Source organism: Triturus cristatus, chromosome 10 (assembly GCF_964204655.1).
Source record: "Triturus cristatus chromosome 10, aTriCri1.1, whole genome shotgun sequence".
In the NCBI taxonomy this organism is placed as follows: Eukaryota; Metazoa; Chordata; class Amphibia; order Caudata; family Salamandridae; genus Triturus; species Triturus cristatus.
The window spans coordinates 1,020,004,025-1,020,022,770 of record NC_140593.1 but is presented as its reverse complement, the minus strand read 5'-3'; the positions used below and the strand labels follow the sequence as shown (position 1 = coordinate 1,020,022,770).

Sequence of the window (18,746 nt, the reverse complement as noted above, 5' to 3'; positions counted from 1 at the left end):
CTCCCTCAGAACCAATACAGATCTGCTGAAATTCATAAAGAACCTGAAAACCTAGCACGACCCCTGGAAATAGGTAATTGAGAGAACGGGTATTCCATTTTCAACAAACGACGATTCCTCTTCTCCTCTGATAATTTATCAGCGCCAAGAAACCTGATGGGTGAAAGTCTTGCTTCACAAATTCATATTAATAATAATAATAATAATAATAATAATAATACGTTAAGAATACTTCCTAGGCTCTAAAGACTCCAGATCTGTACATCATAATTTCAGCACAGTACAATATGTGGAAGTCCCCGACTCATCTTTTATGAAGTGTTATGGCGTTTTCCTAAACTTAGATGTCCAAAAAGGGATTATCTGAAGGAGTGCCTGTAGCCCTATTTGGAAAAAAAACTATACAATAACTAAGATAAAGTGTCCCCCCGTAATAGCATCTAAACACTGGTATGAGATACATTTTACAGGCACATTGGACAGACCAGTTCAATTGCAAGACTCAGTCGCAAGGTTTTGTCAAGTTTATTTATTTTCTTCAGTTTTTTGTTTTTAATTTTAAGTAAAATGTTTCCAAATTAGCCAATTAAGACATTTCTTGAATGCAAGAAAATCCTTGTCCTGGACTTATGTTTACATGTCGTTCTTCCTTCTTCCCTGTCGTTAGTTCCTTTAAAAGCTGGTCTTTTCAACATGTTTTAAAACTATAGAAGCTTCAAGCATGTCACATATTATGTCACACGCCACAGAATTTTGAGATTAAGTGAAAATGTTAATCTATTTTGCAGGCCACAGACTCTGAATTTAACTGCTGTGAATGAAACCGTCTTAGTTGAAAACATTGAAATATTTAGGAAAAATGGATTTGATTTCCTTTTAGATGACAATGGTAAGTGCTAAACAAACATGCCCTGAGTAATGCCATCAGAAATCCTTTTGTACGAAATTTGGACTAGGACTGGTGAATTACTTTGAAAGCATTGTAGTTCTTCACAATCATTTATGAAATACCTTGTGTTTTTTCCAGGTCTTGCCGCTTCTTTGTTTTGTTAGGTGACAGCGAATTAATGGACGTTTCCCTGCCTGCCACTTTTTATCATTGATTTCTAAATGTGCGTGCACACACATAGTTAGCCATTTCAGGATCACAAAATTATTCCAAGATAGCCGTTGGTGCATTGCACGCATGTACACGGATGAAGGCACCTTTGAATGTATTTTACATTCAAAGAATGGCAAAAGCCATTCAAAGATAATCACACATACTTGCACGTGTGCATGCTTGCCCTTGGGGCAGGCAGCTAACAGTGAGTGGTTTTTAATTACTTACTCAAAAGTGGCCGCCCACGGCATTGGCCATATACGATGTGGTGCACTGTTTGCTGCAGCAAGTAGCCAGGTAACAGTGTGTGCAGAATTGCTGGGCACTCACAGAAATAAAAAAATATATATACAAAATTAAAATTGATAAAAGGTAACAATTATTTTAAAAAGAAGCAAGACCTTTGCCCACTTGTCCTTGCATTGAGGGAGTCTTATTCTTTTTAGTAGGGATTGCACATTGTGCATAGGCAAAATTGTGTCAGTCCCAAACTAGATGCTAAAGCCGGCTGACCAGGTGCCCTTCAGTGTATGCTGTGATGGGTGGTAGCAAAATGTGAACAACAGTTTGAAAGATTATTCAGTGAATGAATACTGCTGATGAATAGCTTGTACTTAAATGTATGTTATATATAATTAAAGTGCTCTCGAAGTCCAGACCGAAAATTACCAGAGGGAAGATTTCTCCAGCTACACAGGTAGAATAAAGAACATTGTTCCGGACATTAGATTTGCACCTTGACTCCTACAATCAGAAAATAATTGAATAGACATCTCATCAAAGAATATTAAAACATCAAAAGCGGTGTTCAAGGACTTTCTGAGATTAGATTTACAAACTCTTTCTGCGAGGCTTTTCGCAACGTTATGTCTCCTCCCACCTTGTACAGTTGCATGCTTTTTTAATATCAGTATATACATACATTACCACTAAATAGGCACATTAACAGCCCTAAGGTCTGAAGTATCCATTCCCTCTGGAAAGTTTACTCAAACATTACTCTTAAAATAAAATGTTTTTGACAAGATCCAAATGGCTGTGTAAGGCTAGTACCGCCATAGTCTCTAATTTCATGATGACTTGAGTGCCCACAAATACATTCAGTATAGTTCAGAGAATGGTTCAAATATCAAAGGCAGATATAAAATCACACAAGCATAGACTAACCCTTCAGATTATTTTATTGCATTAGAAAAGACTGTTGTTTCTATTGGTAAATTGTTATTCCTTATTACACTGTTTGGATGGTGATCTACTGACTCCATTATGAGGTTGAAAGAGATGAAATACAGAACCATTATAAAAAATTAATATGTTTACTTTTACACTGTAATTTATTTTATTCTGTCAGACTTGGAGGCGAGGATTATGCTGTACATAGGTTAAAACCCTCTGAACCCTGGTATTCAGAACACCTTAGATAACAAAAACAAAAATGGCGCCGTCTAGAAAGGAAGTGGAGATCTTCCTACAATTTGAAGGACAGAATCGTCTATAAACAAGCTTTGCTTGAGTACAAAAAATCTGTGCATGAGGAAAAAACTCGTTACTTTACTACAGCCATACTAACTGCAAGAAACTCCTCAAAGGAACTTGTATCTACGGTAAAAAAGTTGGCCAAATGTTCTGAGATAACGGAGTCACCTAAAAATCAGACATTCTGTAACTCATTGGCTACATTTTTCAAAGATAAAGTTAAGGCGGTTTACAGTGGATTCTCCAGTTTCCCTGTTCAAGAAACTTCGCCGTCTCCTGGGACGTTAGCTGTACCTAGTGCTGTCAGTGAAATCTCCTCAGCCCCCCAGACTTCAGCGACCCCCCTGAATTGTCGTTTTTTCCTTCACTGACTACCGAGGAGACCATTAACCTTCTGCAGTCTGCTAAATCTGGTTCCCCAATAGACCCATGCCCCCCTAAAAGTTTCCATCTTCTACCAGCATTATTCGTCTTACAGTTGTCTCCTATTTTTAATCAAATGTTCTCCTCAGGTATATTCCCACAGGTTGGAAACTGGCGTCTGTTCTCCCCCTGCTGAAGAAGCCAAACTTGGATGGGGCAGATCCTAACAACTTCTGTCCAATTTCCACACTCCCTCTGCCTGCTAAGATGTTAGAAAATGCCATGAATGGTGCTATATCTGAATATATTGAGAAGCATGCTTTCCTGGATGCTACTCAGTTTGGTTTTAGAAAGCATCACAGCACCGAACCGGCTCCAATCACAGTGTCCGAATTGATTAGGAAGACAGTTGACGCAGGAGGCAATGCAGCACTCGTGCTGCTTGATTTCTCTGCCGCATTTGATATGGTGAACCATCAAAAATTATTGGAAGTATTGTAGGGGATCGGTATTAAAGGGAAAGTGTTTGCTTTACTTGAATCATTCTGGTCTGATCGGGAACAATTTGTGGCTCTTGATGAGTTTGTCACCGAACTTTATACTGCCATACAGAGTGCCAAAGGGTTCTTCATTAAGCCCAACCCTTTTTAACATTTATGTTGCACCACTGGCTAGGTTAATCAGGTCCCTGGGTTTCTCGGCTATTTCGTATGCCGACAACACCCAGATTGTAGTCTCAGTGACAGGCTCGCCTGCTGAAACTGTTGCACAGTTTCACACCTGTCTTCGTCAGGTTGGGGATTGGATGGCCACCAATTGTTTGAAACTGAATTCCAGTAAGACCGAGGTCCTACTTTTTGGTAACGGAACTAATTCCTGGTGCCCTGCCTTATGGCCACTGGAATTGGGCCCACTACCAACTCCTACGAATAAGGTGAAAAACTACATAATTTACAACCTTACATACCTGCTCGCAATCTTCGCTCGTCTCATTCCCATAACCTGATTGTTCCCAGGTTTAAAAAATGCTCCTGGGGTGGAAGAAGTTTTCTGATCGGCACGACCAGACTGTGGAACTTCCTTCCACCGAGGCTGAAACAAGAAACGCACCTGTTGGCCCTCAGGAAGGCCTTGAAGACTTGGCTGTTTAATCTCTGATGTGGCCCTGAGCCGTCCAGTTAATCCTGTCTGATGAGCTAGCGCCTTGACACCTTCGTTTGATTGTCTCACGCTTTATAAATTTCCTTTTCATTTCATTTCATTACTTTCTTCACTTTTATTTACTGCAGCCATGTCAAGATATATAAATAGGACTTCATTTCCCATGAACCATTGGGAAAAAATCAAACAGTTCATCCAATCCACAGCCAGGGATCCTCTTGATAGTCCCTTGTCGCCCGTCGCCCTTGCTGCATCCTTTTTCTTTGCTGCTGCAGCAGCCTGAGCAGAGTGCCTCTGGCCTGTGCGACACATTTATTCAGGATTTTGGGGCTTTGTTAATGCTTTTAATGTTTTACTGCTTTGGTGTGCATAACGCCTGTTTACTTTGAAGCATGGCCGCGGAAACTCATTAAGGGTACTCTGTGCCACCTCTTTCTTCCAAGCGCGCTCACAGAGGCCTGAGGGGCATATGCGGAGTGGTCTTCAGACTGCGAGAGGGCGCCACATACTGTTTTTCTCATGATTCAGAGCGTCTCTGTTCCCTGACCGGCCCGCTCACTCATGACTTCAAACAAGCAGCGCGGTCGGTCAGGAACTCCAGGAATTAGTCTGAAATACACTCTTCCCTGATGGCATGGAGTATAACGCCCTGTTGGGTTTGTAATTTCTATAAGAATAAGAGCTCCTGCTCCTAGTGCATACAGTGGGAGACTGACCCAGGTGAACTTTTTGACCCAAATCAAACTTGCTGGAATTGTTCTTTAAATGTTGGATCATTAAGACATATGTTAGTTGATTGTCCTTTCATTAAGACTTTTTGGGATGAAGTTTGGCAAACAATGTCTTTATTGAAAAACAAACTTTTTGATTTTTTAATGTCAGCAGCTGTGAAGTCAATTACTACTAATTGGAAAGAATCTTCTTCTGTATCTGTTCATGTATGGTGGGGCTGAATTATTTTTTACAAGAAAGGGTGCTAATTTGGCTTTATCTGGTATTAATCATATTGATTAGAACTATTTGCATTTCTGGAAACCAATTGATGATTATCTGTTGTTGAATCCATAGTATGTACAAGTTTAATTATACCTTGGTATAGTATGACTTCTTAGGTTTAGTAGCTCAGTAATCTGTTCTTATGAGTATTTGTTGTTGTTCTTTTGATTTATTTATACTGATATAATTTAGTTATGTAGGTACTTTATAATATAATCTTGAATTCTTTGCTTACACTATAACAATCTTCATCTTTATTTACATTATAGTATTGGATTAATGTTTGTACCTGTTCGGAGCTCTTTTTTGTATTTTACCTATTCTCAAAAATCTAATAAAATATTTTGAACATGACCCGCATCAAACAAAGTGGGTGAGTGGTGTACTGGGCTTTGACCCCTGATTTGCCCTGTGGTCTGCTAAAATACGTTAGGAGACCCCTAAATTTCGATTTACTCAACATAATGAGTAACACTGAGGAGAATTATATGGAGGAGGACAGTAGTACCTATCTCCCCTTCCACGATAACCTATGCAAAGTTATCGATGCTTCTATTCTTAAGGCAGTGGCACACCTGGAGCAGAAACTGCTGCAGATAGCAGAATGCTGTTTTAAACCCCTCCCTCCGAAGAAAGACCTTTTTTGGACCCAGGTCCCTCTACCTATGGGGCCACCTGACCAGCCCACTGCCAATGTGAAGCTAAAACAGGACCATGAGCCGGGCGTTGATTTGGGCGCTTTTGCAAGACTGAAAGGAGCCTTTATTGACCATGCCCAACCTCTGGGGTCTGAGCCCTCACCTGTACGCTTGCCTGGATCCTCAGGCCATCAACCTGCTAATGCAGGGCCTTTCCCCACCTCCCCTGGATGGGGAGGCTTCCCCTGCTGGCTCCGAAGCAGAGCACGACATGAGTAGTAGACCGAGGCGGCTCTCTCCTACCCCTTGATAAGGAGGTTCGTAGCCGTCTACAGGTGGAGTGCCCCCTTCCTTCTCTGGATTACAAGGGCATAGATGGATCCTGGTGGGCCTGTCAGGATAAACTTTGTGATATATCTGGGTTGCTACCAAGAATCCTTGATATGGCGAAAGACGCCAAGATGTCCAGATCCTTCTATCTCCCTGAAGTGCTGTCCAGATGGGTCAGCAGGCCCTAATTCTTTTAGGCAATGACAACTGTGCTATTTCGACTGAGAGGCTCAGGTTGCTGCTTATTAAGATTGATCCGAAATTGAAAGATTTGGTCTGCTCGGAGGCGGGCCTAATCGTGCAAGGGGGCAGGGGGGCGGTGACCCATCCGGGAGCTCATCAAGTTTGTGGCAACCTTCTATTTGCTGGATAAAGCCCAGGCCTCCATTAAGTGGATCTTTACCTACTGGGTTTTTACAGAGGCTGGCCGTGGCAAGATCGCTTGGCCGGCTGTTCCCTGGCCCCAGGCAGAGACTACGGTGCACGCAGGGGACAGTCGCAGGACAATTAGGCAACTTCTATCCCACTAGAGGCTACCCTGCCCTGGGGGTTCCAGTGGCGGCCATAGAGGAGGCAGTAGTCAAGGCTCCTCTAAAGGTGCGTGTACATCCTTTTTCCTGACAACGACTGGAGGGCAGGCTGAAGAGATTTGTGCACAACTGGAAAACTCACACCTCGGACTTGTGGGCATTCAGACGGTCTAGGGATTCTGTATGGAGTTTTATTGCTTACCTTTCCAACAGGTTCCACCTATCTTGCTGGCATTCCTCAAGTCAGGAGACGCGCTGGTAGATGTGGGAGTGGCAGGCTTAAACGCCAAAGGGGCCATTGTGCGGACATCACCCTATCCCTCATGTTTCATCAGCACCCTCTACTTGGTGAAAAAGAAAGACACGTGGGAAATGCCCAGTCATCAACCTCAAGGCGTTCAAAGATTGGTTGGTTTTCTGCCACTTCAAAATGTAGGGCATCCACCTATTAAGGCACCTACTGCAATCCAACCACTGGAAGGTGTGCCTGGACCTCAAAGACATGTATCTGACCATCGCCAATTACCCACCACATCGCCATTTGCTCCAGTTCCAGTTGCGTGGCTGAACTTTCAAGTTCACAACTCTCCCATTCGGACTGTCGTCTACCCCGTGATGTTTCACCAAAGTCATGTCGCCCGTAGTAGAATATCTCAGGGCTCAGGGCATATGCCCCATTGTGTACCTCGAAAACATCTTCTTGCTGGATCAGTGTCCAAGAACTCTTTCCATACACTTGCAGACAGCCGTTGACCTCCTGAAATTGTTGGCCTTCATCATCAACAAAACAAATTCCTTGCTAACCCCCACAGTCCATAGGGTTCCTCTGGTTCATGGTGGACTCTGTACAAGCCAGCCCGAGTCTCACTTCCAGAAAGGTAAACAAGATAAGGTACAAACTGCGATGGACAGCGGGGGCCGTCCACCGCCCCACGGCAAATAGCGCAGATTGTGGGACTTCTGTCCTCCTCAATACAGGCCATATTCCCGGGGCCTTTCCATTATCGAGCCTTGCAACGTCTAAAGGCCTTCTACCTTTGACAGGTACTCGAGCACTCAGAGATAGTTCCGTTGTCAGAAGAAGCTCAGGAAGAGATACAATGGTGGCTCACCCATATGGAAGTGTTGATCATGTGACTCTCTGCCCAGGTTCAGCAGCAGCAGGCGAATTTGGTGGTAGTGACCCTAATTTGGAGATCGCAAATATGGTATCCAGTTCTGATGGAACTTTCTTGGGATTCTCCAATCCCTCTATCCTTGTTTCCAGATCTCCTTCAAGATCCAGAGGGAAACCCGTACCATCTGGTACTGGACGGATCTTATGGCATGGAGGATTACAGGGAGCGATATAAAGTCCCAGGACTTTATTAACAGGCTGCATCCCTACTCCTCCAAAGCCTGGGCCGAAAGCCCAGTTCCACTCTACAGATCGACTTGGTTTCGATGGATGGGCTGGTGTTACCAGAAACACTTTGATCCTGTGGGGACAGATGTTGTCCATATAATTAATTTCCTCGCTTCTTTGGCCTTGGATGGTATGGCTTACAGTTCAGTCAGTACCTTCAGGTCGGCGATTTCGGCAGGCCTTTCTGCAAACATTTAAGGGGTATTTGATTGTCTCTCCCTCCAAAGCCCAGGTACTCTACCTTGTGAGACGTCAACAAGGTCCTAAACCTTTTTCCCTCTTGGCAATCTTACAAATACCTCTCCAGGGAAGAGATGTCAGACAAATTGGCTACCCTACTATGTCTGGTATCCTGTAGATGGGTTTCGGATGTCAGAGCTCTGGATCTAACCATTAGAGTATTCACCCTGGAGGGAGTTACTTTCATATTTCAAGGAGGGCAAAATGTAATTCACATATTATTTCCTACCCTTCCTTTGCAGAATCCACCAAACTATGTGTAGTCCGTAGTATTAAGGCGCATGGGGCAATGACTACAGACATATGTCCCCATGGAGAGCAGCAACTTCTGATTGCCCTTAAGAAGCCTCAAAAGGCAGTCTCCTCTCCCTCTATTGCCAGATGGGTTAGGTGGGCCATTCAGGAAACTGGAAAGGGGAGACTATGGCCTCAAAAGCATTTGCTCTAGGAGCACGTCTGGAAGATGCGGTGGACTGATCTTCACATTCTACCGTTACAAGGTTTCTCTCTAAACCAGTTCCCAGCATTGCATCGCTGGTGGTATATAAGCTTTAAACCAGCATAATACTCGCCTTTGGTCCTGAGATAGAATGAAAAACCTCCTAGCTAGTGTAACGGAAAGTTTAAATTCTATTAAGGATACGGAGGCGAGGATTATCCCACCCAGTGCTTTCCCAAGTATTCTTACCCGCCCAGGAAAGACGTACCTTCGTATGATACTATCACGTCTAGTGTGTAGTATTAATGTAGGGTGCAGATTTTCTCTGTGTTTACAATGATTTGATTTGAGGATTCTATGCTATCTGACTTGGAAATGTCTAGTTGACTTACTGGTGCATCTCCAGAATGGTTAACGATTATCTTGCATGTTTCTTTAGGAACTGACTCATCTAAACAAAACTCATGGATGACACTAGTCGGCCTCTGTTGCAGGAAGAAAGAGGAAGAGGCAAGAGTGATAAGGGACTATCAAGAGAGTTCCTGACTCTGGATTAGATGAACTGTTTTGTTTGACTTTACCAGTGGTTCATGGGAAATGAAGTCCTGTTTATATATCTTGACATGGCTTTTGTAAATATAAGTGAAGAATGTACAGCATAATCCTCGCCTCCATGTCCTTAATTGAAACATCCGGTTATGGTAGCTAGGAAATATTTCATTCGTGACTTAGTTACACATTTAGGAAGGTGTGTTACTCTAAAATCCAGAGTGTTTTGTTTGTTACTGTTTAGACTCCTCCTGACTAGTGACTATTTGAAAGGAAAAATGGATTTTACTCTATTGTTTTGTTTGTGACTTTATAGGTTTAAAATTAACTTGATAATTCTGAATGTTTTAAATATTCATTTGTTTCACTCTCATAATAGTGTGTTGTTCAATATTTTGTTCTTCTAGCACCTGTTACAGAAAGAGTCAAGTTAATTTCTTTGCCAACCAGCAAAAACTGGACTTTTGGCCCAAAAGATATTGAAGAACTGATCTTCATGTTGAGTGATTGCCCTGGTGTCATGTGCAGACCATCAAGGGTCAGAGAAATGTTTGCCTCAAGAGCTTGTCGGCAGTCTGTAAGTAATAATGTCACAAAAAAGGCACTAGTTAAACATGTCCCTCAGTTACACTTGCTCCTTGCTGCATACCCTATTTGTTCCCTTTATGTTACTCTCCCAATCAAGCATTTCAGTGCTATTGCAAGAGGAATACCCACAATTTAGCTTTGTTTAATGTTGTTATCAATTATATGAGGTAAAACAAATCACATGTAGTTTGTTTTTTCAGTAATAACATATGCATTATATTTTACAAAAAATAAGCACTTGCAAATAAAATGAAAAACATTTTAGAAAGCAGAAACATGAAAATTGATTAATTCTAAAATCAGTTGTACAATTTCAATATTATGGTACAACTAAATACATATTCTCTATTGGCAACCGTAACTGTGACCAAACAATGGCTTGGGGACTTTGGGTATGTAGTGTCATATGTTTAAGACTATCCAAGGGATAAACATACATTTTTTAGGAGTTTTTAAAAAAAAACGTGTGATCATGACCCTTTTGGAAGGGTGCCAAAGCGTTTCACACATTGGAGGGACCAAAATAATTACTTTAGTGATAAAATAAGTTATATATACAGTCAAGTGAAAAGAACTTTCATAAGTTACAATACTGCATTGAATCATTCTTTACTGCAAGGGATGTTAAACACGTTTTAGGTTCAAAATAGCATAGTGAGTAGAAAGCAAGTGATTCTTCAGGCTGGTTTTGAATCATTTGAACTGAGGGCATGTGTATCTTAGTTCAAAATAGGTTCCAAATGGTGGGGGCATTGTTGGAGAAGGCGCGATTCGTGGTAAAATTAACTTGGAAAGATTGAGGCATAAAGAGGACTTTCCCCTGGGATCTTTGATTTGTCCAGTTGTGCTTGTTTTAGTAACTAGAGATTGCAGGATACCCGTTTGTAGTGCTTTGTAAAATAATGCATTTTGTCATCTATGTGCTTCATGCCTCCAAATTCAGCCCGTCCAGTGACGTCAGTACTGAGGTGATCTGCTCAAATTTCTCTATCCAGGAGACGAGACAGGTAGCTGAGTGCGGTTTTGTTTTTAATGGTCTAAATCAGGTTTTTGAGTGATCCGAGTTTAGGTGGGGTCGATGTTTTTCTTCTCTATTAGAGGTCGAGTGTGGCTGATTTTGAGAGGGTGAGGTAAGTTGCACTGTGGAGTGAGGCATTGGTGCACTTTAGCCAGGGAGGTGTCGGGGCATCACAGTGTTCCCTGGTTATGGATGGAAGGATGAAATCATTGAGTACTGGGTCAGCCTTGTCTCAGTGATGACATTTTCATTATTCTGTCAACGGATGGAATCACAGACGCACCCTTTGGCAAAGATGCTACTAGAAGGGAAGGTGGCCACTTTTTCATCCATGATGGGGGGAATGTTTGTCTTTTCCTAAAAGCTGTGATTTTGTTTGAAAAATAGCTGGTGAACCCTTCACACCTGGATTCATCAGGCTGGCGAGAGGGAGCATATCACAGTTTTTAAAGCTCTTTTGGGGGGTACTGAGCTTAATTTAGTCCATTTTTAAATTGTATCTTTAGCTTTGAATAGCAATTTTTTGGGGTGTGTTTGTGTAGTATGAAGGTGTGATAGATGCTTCCACCATATTACTTCAGATGCTGAAAAGATTTGCCTTTGCGGGTTGACTTGGAAAAATTACCGGTGGATGTAGTTTTTCACTGTTTTCAATTTGACAGAGGGGCAGATGTGTCTATATATGAGTCAGGATGTGGTTGTATTCTTGAATGAATGAGAAAGGCGGGTTCTGTGCTTGGCGTTGTCTTAGCATTTAGGGATACAACCCAGTCCTTAAAAAGCCCCTGGGTCTATATTCATTTTTTTTCGTACCACAGTTTATTGTTTTATCCATTAACAAAAATCGAAAAACAACCACACAGTTATATCTGCAGCCCCAATATATTCTTAAGATTTCTATTAGTTTTCAGGATTTTCTAGGTGATCAGTTAAGCACAACGATAGTGCTCTGAAGAAGCAACCGTAGAAGCAATTGATCTGAACAGACCGTTGACGCAGGGTGTAGTGTTTGTACCGTTTCATGTCTAGTAATGATGGGGTCAGAGATGGATCTTTATGTGCGTATGAAACACTGATTGTATGACAAGGTTGTTGCAATTAGTCTCTACGTGGGCACTTTTTAAACTACCTTTGCTCTCCTGTAGTTTAGTCTCATATATTAAAAGGGTGTCAAGGTGTAGGAGGTATGGGTAGCCATAAATTGGATAAGGTCATCCATAAATGTATCCTCTTTCAACAAAGGTCGGTGGATGATGATCGTTCTGATGTGACCTTTTTGGCGAGGATGTTGGCAGTCAGGCATTCAACAAATTAAAAAGAGTGAGTTGTCATTGCAAAAGTATTCCTTAATTCAAGGGAACTTTAAGGAAACTATTATTAACAAGCACAGTGTGAAGTCTAAACATGACCGGACCACAGTAGTAACTGTCCCATTTAGAGCCACCACATAATTCTCTCATTCAGGTCAGAGTTGTCTCGTGACCAAAGCAACACTAGATATAAAGAAAATAAAACATGAAAGACTTAGGTGTTCTTTTGTAGATGAAAGCAACTCCCTCTCCGATCTTTTCAAATCTGTCATTGCAGGAAATACAGAGAACATTCAAAATAGAGTATCAGTTTTAGCCTGGGATGCTGATGTGGCCCAAGTCCCCTTGAGAAAAAGATGGTCAACGTCTCTGTTTTGTGGCAATACGGAGAGCGCAGCTTTAGTAACTATTGCAGAGCTGTAGTTTATAGCACATCTTATTTAGTAAATATGTGTGATTTTGGTAGATCGTTGGTGATGCTGATGACCTTGAGGTTGCTGTGGCAGAGTGTCCCCAGTATGACTTTGTGTCCTCACCCCTTTGTATTGGTTGGATCTGAAGCTGACACTGGAAAGGGTTGTAGGACTCGGAGACATACCGTTGTTACTTGAAAAGTTCTATTTGTCAGGTCTGAAACCCTTTCTGGGAGACCTAGATGATGGTTCGATGGGAGGTGTTGAGCTCAGATTGATCATTTGTGTGAGTGGTGTGTTCCATGTTTTATCATTGAGGGAAACATCTGGAATCCTGTTGTTTATAGCAGACTGGGGTGTGTTTAGATGTTTGCTCCTGTGTGAACTGCAAGCTCAATGGACAGTGCTTACTTAGTAAGGTGTCAAAGTCAGATTTAAGGAGTTTTTAGATTAGAGAAGTTCTTGTGGTTATGTGGGTATTTTAATAATTCATTATGATGGAAATGTTTGCTCCACAATGATCGCGGCTGTCACAAATGACTCTGTATTGAGTTTGTTTGGAATATCTAAAGAGGAGGTTATATGATAGGCTGTAGGAGGGTGGTCTCTGACAATGAAATGCACATGTTCTGGTTTACTTTGGTGATTAGCAAGTACATCTAGATAAATGAAATCCATTTGATGAGATATGTAGTTGTAACTAGGCTAATGGTTTTGTGATTGTAGATGTATCTGATATGTTTAGAAGTTATTATGGAGGACATGCTCAGAGTGACGGATAATCTAAGGCAATTATTTGAAGGGGTCATGGAAATGTTCAACAAGAGTATTTGAGGTGTTCTGTTGAAGATGGTTGTAATTATGCATAAGTTTATGTCAATGGGTTTTGCAGTTTGGGATTCGCCCTGCATCGATCATTTTAGACCTTCCGATCTGAGAGTCAACCGCTGTTGGGGACTTGGCCATGAACATGATACGCTGTGGCACCTCTGGAGAGTATTTGCCTTAATCATCCGTCCCTCGCGATTTATGACCTCTTTTACCATCTATCCTAATTGGAGTTGGAATCCAGAGTCCCATGTGTTTTAAAGTTATCTATTAATTGTCTCCAAGCCGCCACAGCCTGAGGGGCCTTCTCATCAGTGCAGGAAATGCATATATGTTTCTTAGCAGTTCCCCAGTCTATGCTCGGTACCCTACTTCTCATCCAACCACCAGCAACCCTGGGCTTCACTAAAAGGTGTGTAAATTGTAGCAATTTGATATCTTACATCCTCTAGGCTTCTTTATTATCCCCCACAATCATGCCGCAGGCGTCTAGGGAATTTCAATGCCTGTAATCTCCTCTACTCTCTGAACCACCTCTCTCTAGAAATTCAGAACTTCAGCACAGTACCAAGCCAGGTGAAGGAAAACTGCGTTATCCTCTCCACAACGAACACATCACGTTGGCTTAGTAGGATCTATCTCATGCAGCCCCACGGGAATTATGTAGGTACGATGCAAGTAATTAAAGTGCAGCAATTTGATCTGTGATTACAGGACACCCTCCGCATCAAGCGGCACGCAAGTTCCCAATCGTTATCCTCAATTGGATCACCCAGATCCCCCTCCCATGCTCTCCCGCCACGGTGGGAAGGTTTAGTGGCATCCTCCTTAAGTGCCCTATAAAAGAGTGTGACTAGATGTTTACCCTGCTCCATCTAATCAGACCTCCCGAGAGACAAGTAGTACAGCCAGATATGTATTCCAAATTGACCTCACTGTGTTCTCCAAATTGGCATTTTGCAGAAACTGCCCGTGCCCCACCCGGAAGGCATCCAGTGCTTCTTGAAATTTAGGGAAAATTTCCCCTGCGAATAGATCACCCGCCAGGTGGGCTTCCCCCCTCTTTCCACCTCACCATGGACATATCCCGTTCTATGGCCCGAAAGGGTTCAAGTTCCCAGATGTACAGTACACTGTCAAATGGAGCCCTATATAATAACTTGTTGACTGCCTGTTCCCAGACCCTAGCTGTGTGCTGCACCAAATAGGGAACCGATTCATCCGCACGACCACCTCATAAGCAGATGCGGTAAGGTGCTTTCACCAGTCATACCCCCTAATAATCGCTTCTCTCAGCTGTCAGCTTCAATTAACTATCGAGCTGCATGCTGGAGATGTGCCGCATAATAATAAAGCTGCATGTCCGGCAGTGCCAGACTTCCCTCCTCCATGTCTCTTTTTAATACCGATAAGGCAACGCGACTGTGCCTGCTAGCCCATACCAATGCAATCAGTAAACTATTTAGGCGCTGGGGAACAATGAATTCTGGATAAGATATAAACAGCGGGGAAGAAAGCTCATTGAAATAATGGCTGACAAGGGCAGCCTCTTCCACAAGGCTATAGACCCAGCTAATCCCCTTAGCACTCTATCCACATTAAGGTGTATGTATGTGTCCTCTGTGTGTGTGCAGCCCACAGCCCCAAATAGCGTAAGCCTGTTCTCTCCCAATGAATCCCGAGATCAGGTAATTGCTCAGACAGTATTGCAGTGGGAACAATGAGGTCTTATTAATATTGACTCGCAGACCAGAGATACAATCAAACTCCGTCATAAGTTCAAGCAGGCGCAGAACTGATTCCACGGCGTGTGAAGATAGATCAATGCATCATCTGCATATAATGAAACAATGTGTTTTTTTAATAGAGTTTTAAATAGCGCAAACTCGACCCAAAGATATTAGTGCGCTTTACATGAGCACCAGTTGTGTTACAAATGGACACATTCATTTTGTTAGGCACAGGGAGATTAAGTGATTTGCCCAAAATCACAGGATTTTGAGCGTTCCTGCCCAGACTCGAACCTGCATTCCCAGCTTTGGGGTCGACCGCTCTAGCATTTCCTTCCACCTGTATGCTCCAAGCCTCTATTTCCCTGCGCAATAATATTGCCACGGGCTCCACAGCCAAGGCAAACAAGAGTGGTGAGATAGGGCAACCCTGCCTGGTACCTCTCCCGACCACCCAGGCCTCGGAAAGTTCACCTCCTACCCGCAGTCGCACCACAGGGTCTTACAGTCGTATCGAACCCAGGAACATTGGACCAAATCTCATCGCCCCGAGCACTGCCTTAAGATACGGCCAGCTAACAGTATTGAAAACCTTCTCTAGGTCTATTGACACTGAGGCCATATCCCGATCACTGCCATCGGTTTCATGCCAGACATGCGTCAGTCTCCCGAGATTATGGATCGTACTACGAGGTGGCATAAAGCTGCATTGATCCTCGTGTACCAAGCCAGTTACCACCTCATGCAACTGGTTTGCGAGTATTTTACAGTTTAAAAAAAAAAAATCCAAATTTTAATTGAAAGGTTGAAGCTTTTCTAAATTCAAATGAGGCCACGCATCGTCGATACTTCTATTCAGTTTGCTACATCTGCACTGCTCCCACAAATCAATCTAAGGATACTAATGTAATTTTTAGCCTCCAATTTAACATTCCTCACATTTACAGTATTTCTAAAATGTTTCAATTGTTCGTTAGCTTCTTTATTTATATACAATTTATTACTCTATTAATATTATTTCATGTTCTAAGTTGTCACAGACACCTGAGGAGGCTCCATGGATGCCCAAGAGTCCCCGTACCACAGGTTGGGAACCACTGCTCTAGCTCACTGTAGAGGGATAGTGCTTAGGTCCTAAGGCAATATGCCAAATTATAAAACAGTGCTCTGATTTGCTGAGAATGCAACACTTGATCATACCATCGTTATTTAGCAGTTTTAGTGATTTAATATACGAAAAAAGTGTATATTAAACCCTTGGATTTGGGCAGTGAGGCAGATTTTTTCCTGACGCTGCTAGAGAAGCTGTCTATTTCTTTGTTGGTTTTGCTACGCACTTGGAATTTAGAAAATTTTTGATTTTGCCCTACTCTGTAATGCTATTTGATGCGAGCCTTCATGGCAGAGAATGTATGCTGACTTCATAGCTTAACTGTTTAAATTTTGTAATAAATCTTTTACATTTATTTCTCTGGTCTAGAAATCAATTATTGAGGTGACCCTTACTTGATTTACTGGGACACATTGCCTTAAGAAATGGAGGTTTAACATCGTCTCTGATTCATCAACCTGTGGGCGAGTTGAAGTACATTTTGGGGTGTTCAAATTAAGGGGATCCCCACGTCCACAGTGAAAGCAACCACGAAGTCTGTCAGTAGACCATCTTTGATTCTATTGTGAAGTCTTAGATTAGGGCTATATGGTAAACAACACACTATCAGCTGTTGTGAAATTATATTTTTTTATGAAGCTCAGTTTTAAACATCCATTGTATGTCATTTTTTTAATATGTTGCTTTTGGTTATGTTTCAAAATGCCAACCCTGCCCCCTTAAGTAATGTGTGTTGTAGAACCAAATACTTAGGAAGTCAGAACTTAATTATTGAATATTTCTCTGCTTCTTCATAAAGGTGATGATTGGAACAGCACTGAATGCCTATGAGATGAAGAACTTGGTTACTCATATGGGGGAGATTGAACATCCTTGGAACTGCCCCCATGGTCGACCGACGATGAGACATATTGCTAATTTAGACATGATAGCTCACGAATAACTAGCCCTTGTGTATTTTATGGTAATCATTTCAATATTAAGAAAAGGTTACGGTTCAAATTTTTTTCCTTATGGAAAGGAATATATTTTTAGTGCTTGTAATAAGCAATACATGCTTTCAGTTTTTTAGAAATCATGTTTTGTTACCTGGATTTACAATATATACAAAAATAAACATTCCTGAAGCAGCAAGCCCAACGTTTTTATTGTATATTCATTATAAGAGCTGGACCACTGTTGGTTTATATGGTCCATCACATTAACATTTTTCAGCAGTCCATCTTTCTTTGTTGTTCATATATACCAGCAATGCAGAAATAAACATTTCCTCTGAAAATTATAGATTTTAAGAAATATTAAAATTCAAGACAAATGTGTATTCCTACTGTAAGTTTACGACTGTAATTTAATAGAAGGAAAGTGCAAGGCTTTTAAAAGAACACATTTTATTTATTTTGTTCATTTATTTTTATACCCTAAAATAATGTTAGTTTTTCTTTGACGCTATTACTGCCTGTAATTACGAGATTTTGATCTGATAACACTTTATTAAATGGAATCTTGAAAACTTTTGCAATGTGTGATGGTTATAAGGATTTGCTATTGCTATACCATTTGCAGCTGTATGATAACTTATGGTCAACTGGCTATATTGTGATAACCACTGTCCAAAGTGTTTATAACTCAGCTGAAAAGAACTTTTTGATCAGAAATATCCCCACAGAGTTGCACTTACTCAGTAAATGAAAAAAAACACAGACAACCAGATTATCTTTAAAAATACAAATTTACTGCATTTACTTTAACGAAGTTTCTTTCGTTGTACGTTAGATAAATTGGCCCAGGCTTGGTTCATGCAAAAAATTGTGGTTTGTTTTCTTTAAGTGATCCAGCTTTATAAACTGAAATATAGTCAACCCAGGGTGATAGAATACATTTTTGTTCCAATGTTTTTACCCGGAAATCTGCTTGTTTTAGGGTTACAACATATATCAAAGTGTTTTTAGTTCTAAAGGCTCATTCATCTGAAAGGAATTGGGATCAAAGAATTGGGACTAATTTCCAGCAGTAAGTCCATAATCCTTTCAATAAAACATTTTTTAAATGTGTATTTTTTCCATAGCTTTTGATGGCAGTGCTTCTGCTTTGTGGCACTGTAAATAAGAGATTACCACATTGCCCTACACATTATAACTCCTTGTAGCTACCTCCACAAGATGAAAGAGCTTATCAGGCAATGGAGATCAAGTTTGTGATCTGGAAGTAGATTTTGCAAGCAGCATTAACAACCCCAGCTTTCATGCCAGCTTTGTGAGTGTAACATGGAAGGAGTGTTAAAATGTCAAATCTGACTCTTTCATTTTTTGTTTAAGCTGTGCTTCATCGATATTCACCCCTGCCCTACTTTGAGCCTGGCTCACTTTTTGACACCGCATCTGTATAAACATGAGTAAAGAATTGCAGATTGGGACATTGTAGGCTGTGTAAACATGCAGAGTCAGCTTGCTCAAAGGTTTTTCAAGCAATGGTTAATCCTCAAGTAAAGTCTACTCAGATTAGCATATCTTGTTGTCCAG

The 18,746-nt window shown here is 41.5% G+C and overlaps 1 protein-coding gene across 2 annotated transcripts in view; it reads left to right on the top strand.

The window, feature by feature from the left end:
* PMS2 (PMS1 homolog 2, mismatch repair system component) overlaps window positions 1–17,737 on the top strand; it is a 127,628-nt gene extending 109,891 nt beyond the window's left edge. The window contains exons 13-15 of one of the 2 annotated variants that reach the window (XM_085629017.1): window positions 789–889; window positions 9,637–9,806; window positions 17,027–17,737. In XM_085629017.1, the coding sequence (XP_085485143.1) occupies window positions 789–889; window positions 9,637–9,806; window positions 17,027–17,170 (415 nt within the window). In that variant the 3' untranslated portion in view covers window positions 17,171–17,737. The remainder of the gene's footprint in view (window positions 1–788; window positions 890–9,636; window positions 9,807–17,026) is intronic. The other variant, XR_014969617.1, reaches the window with a different exon arrangement.
* Window positions 17,738–18,746: the final 1,009 nt, after the last annotated feature.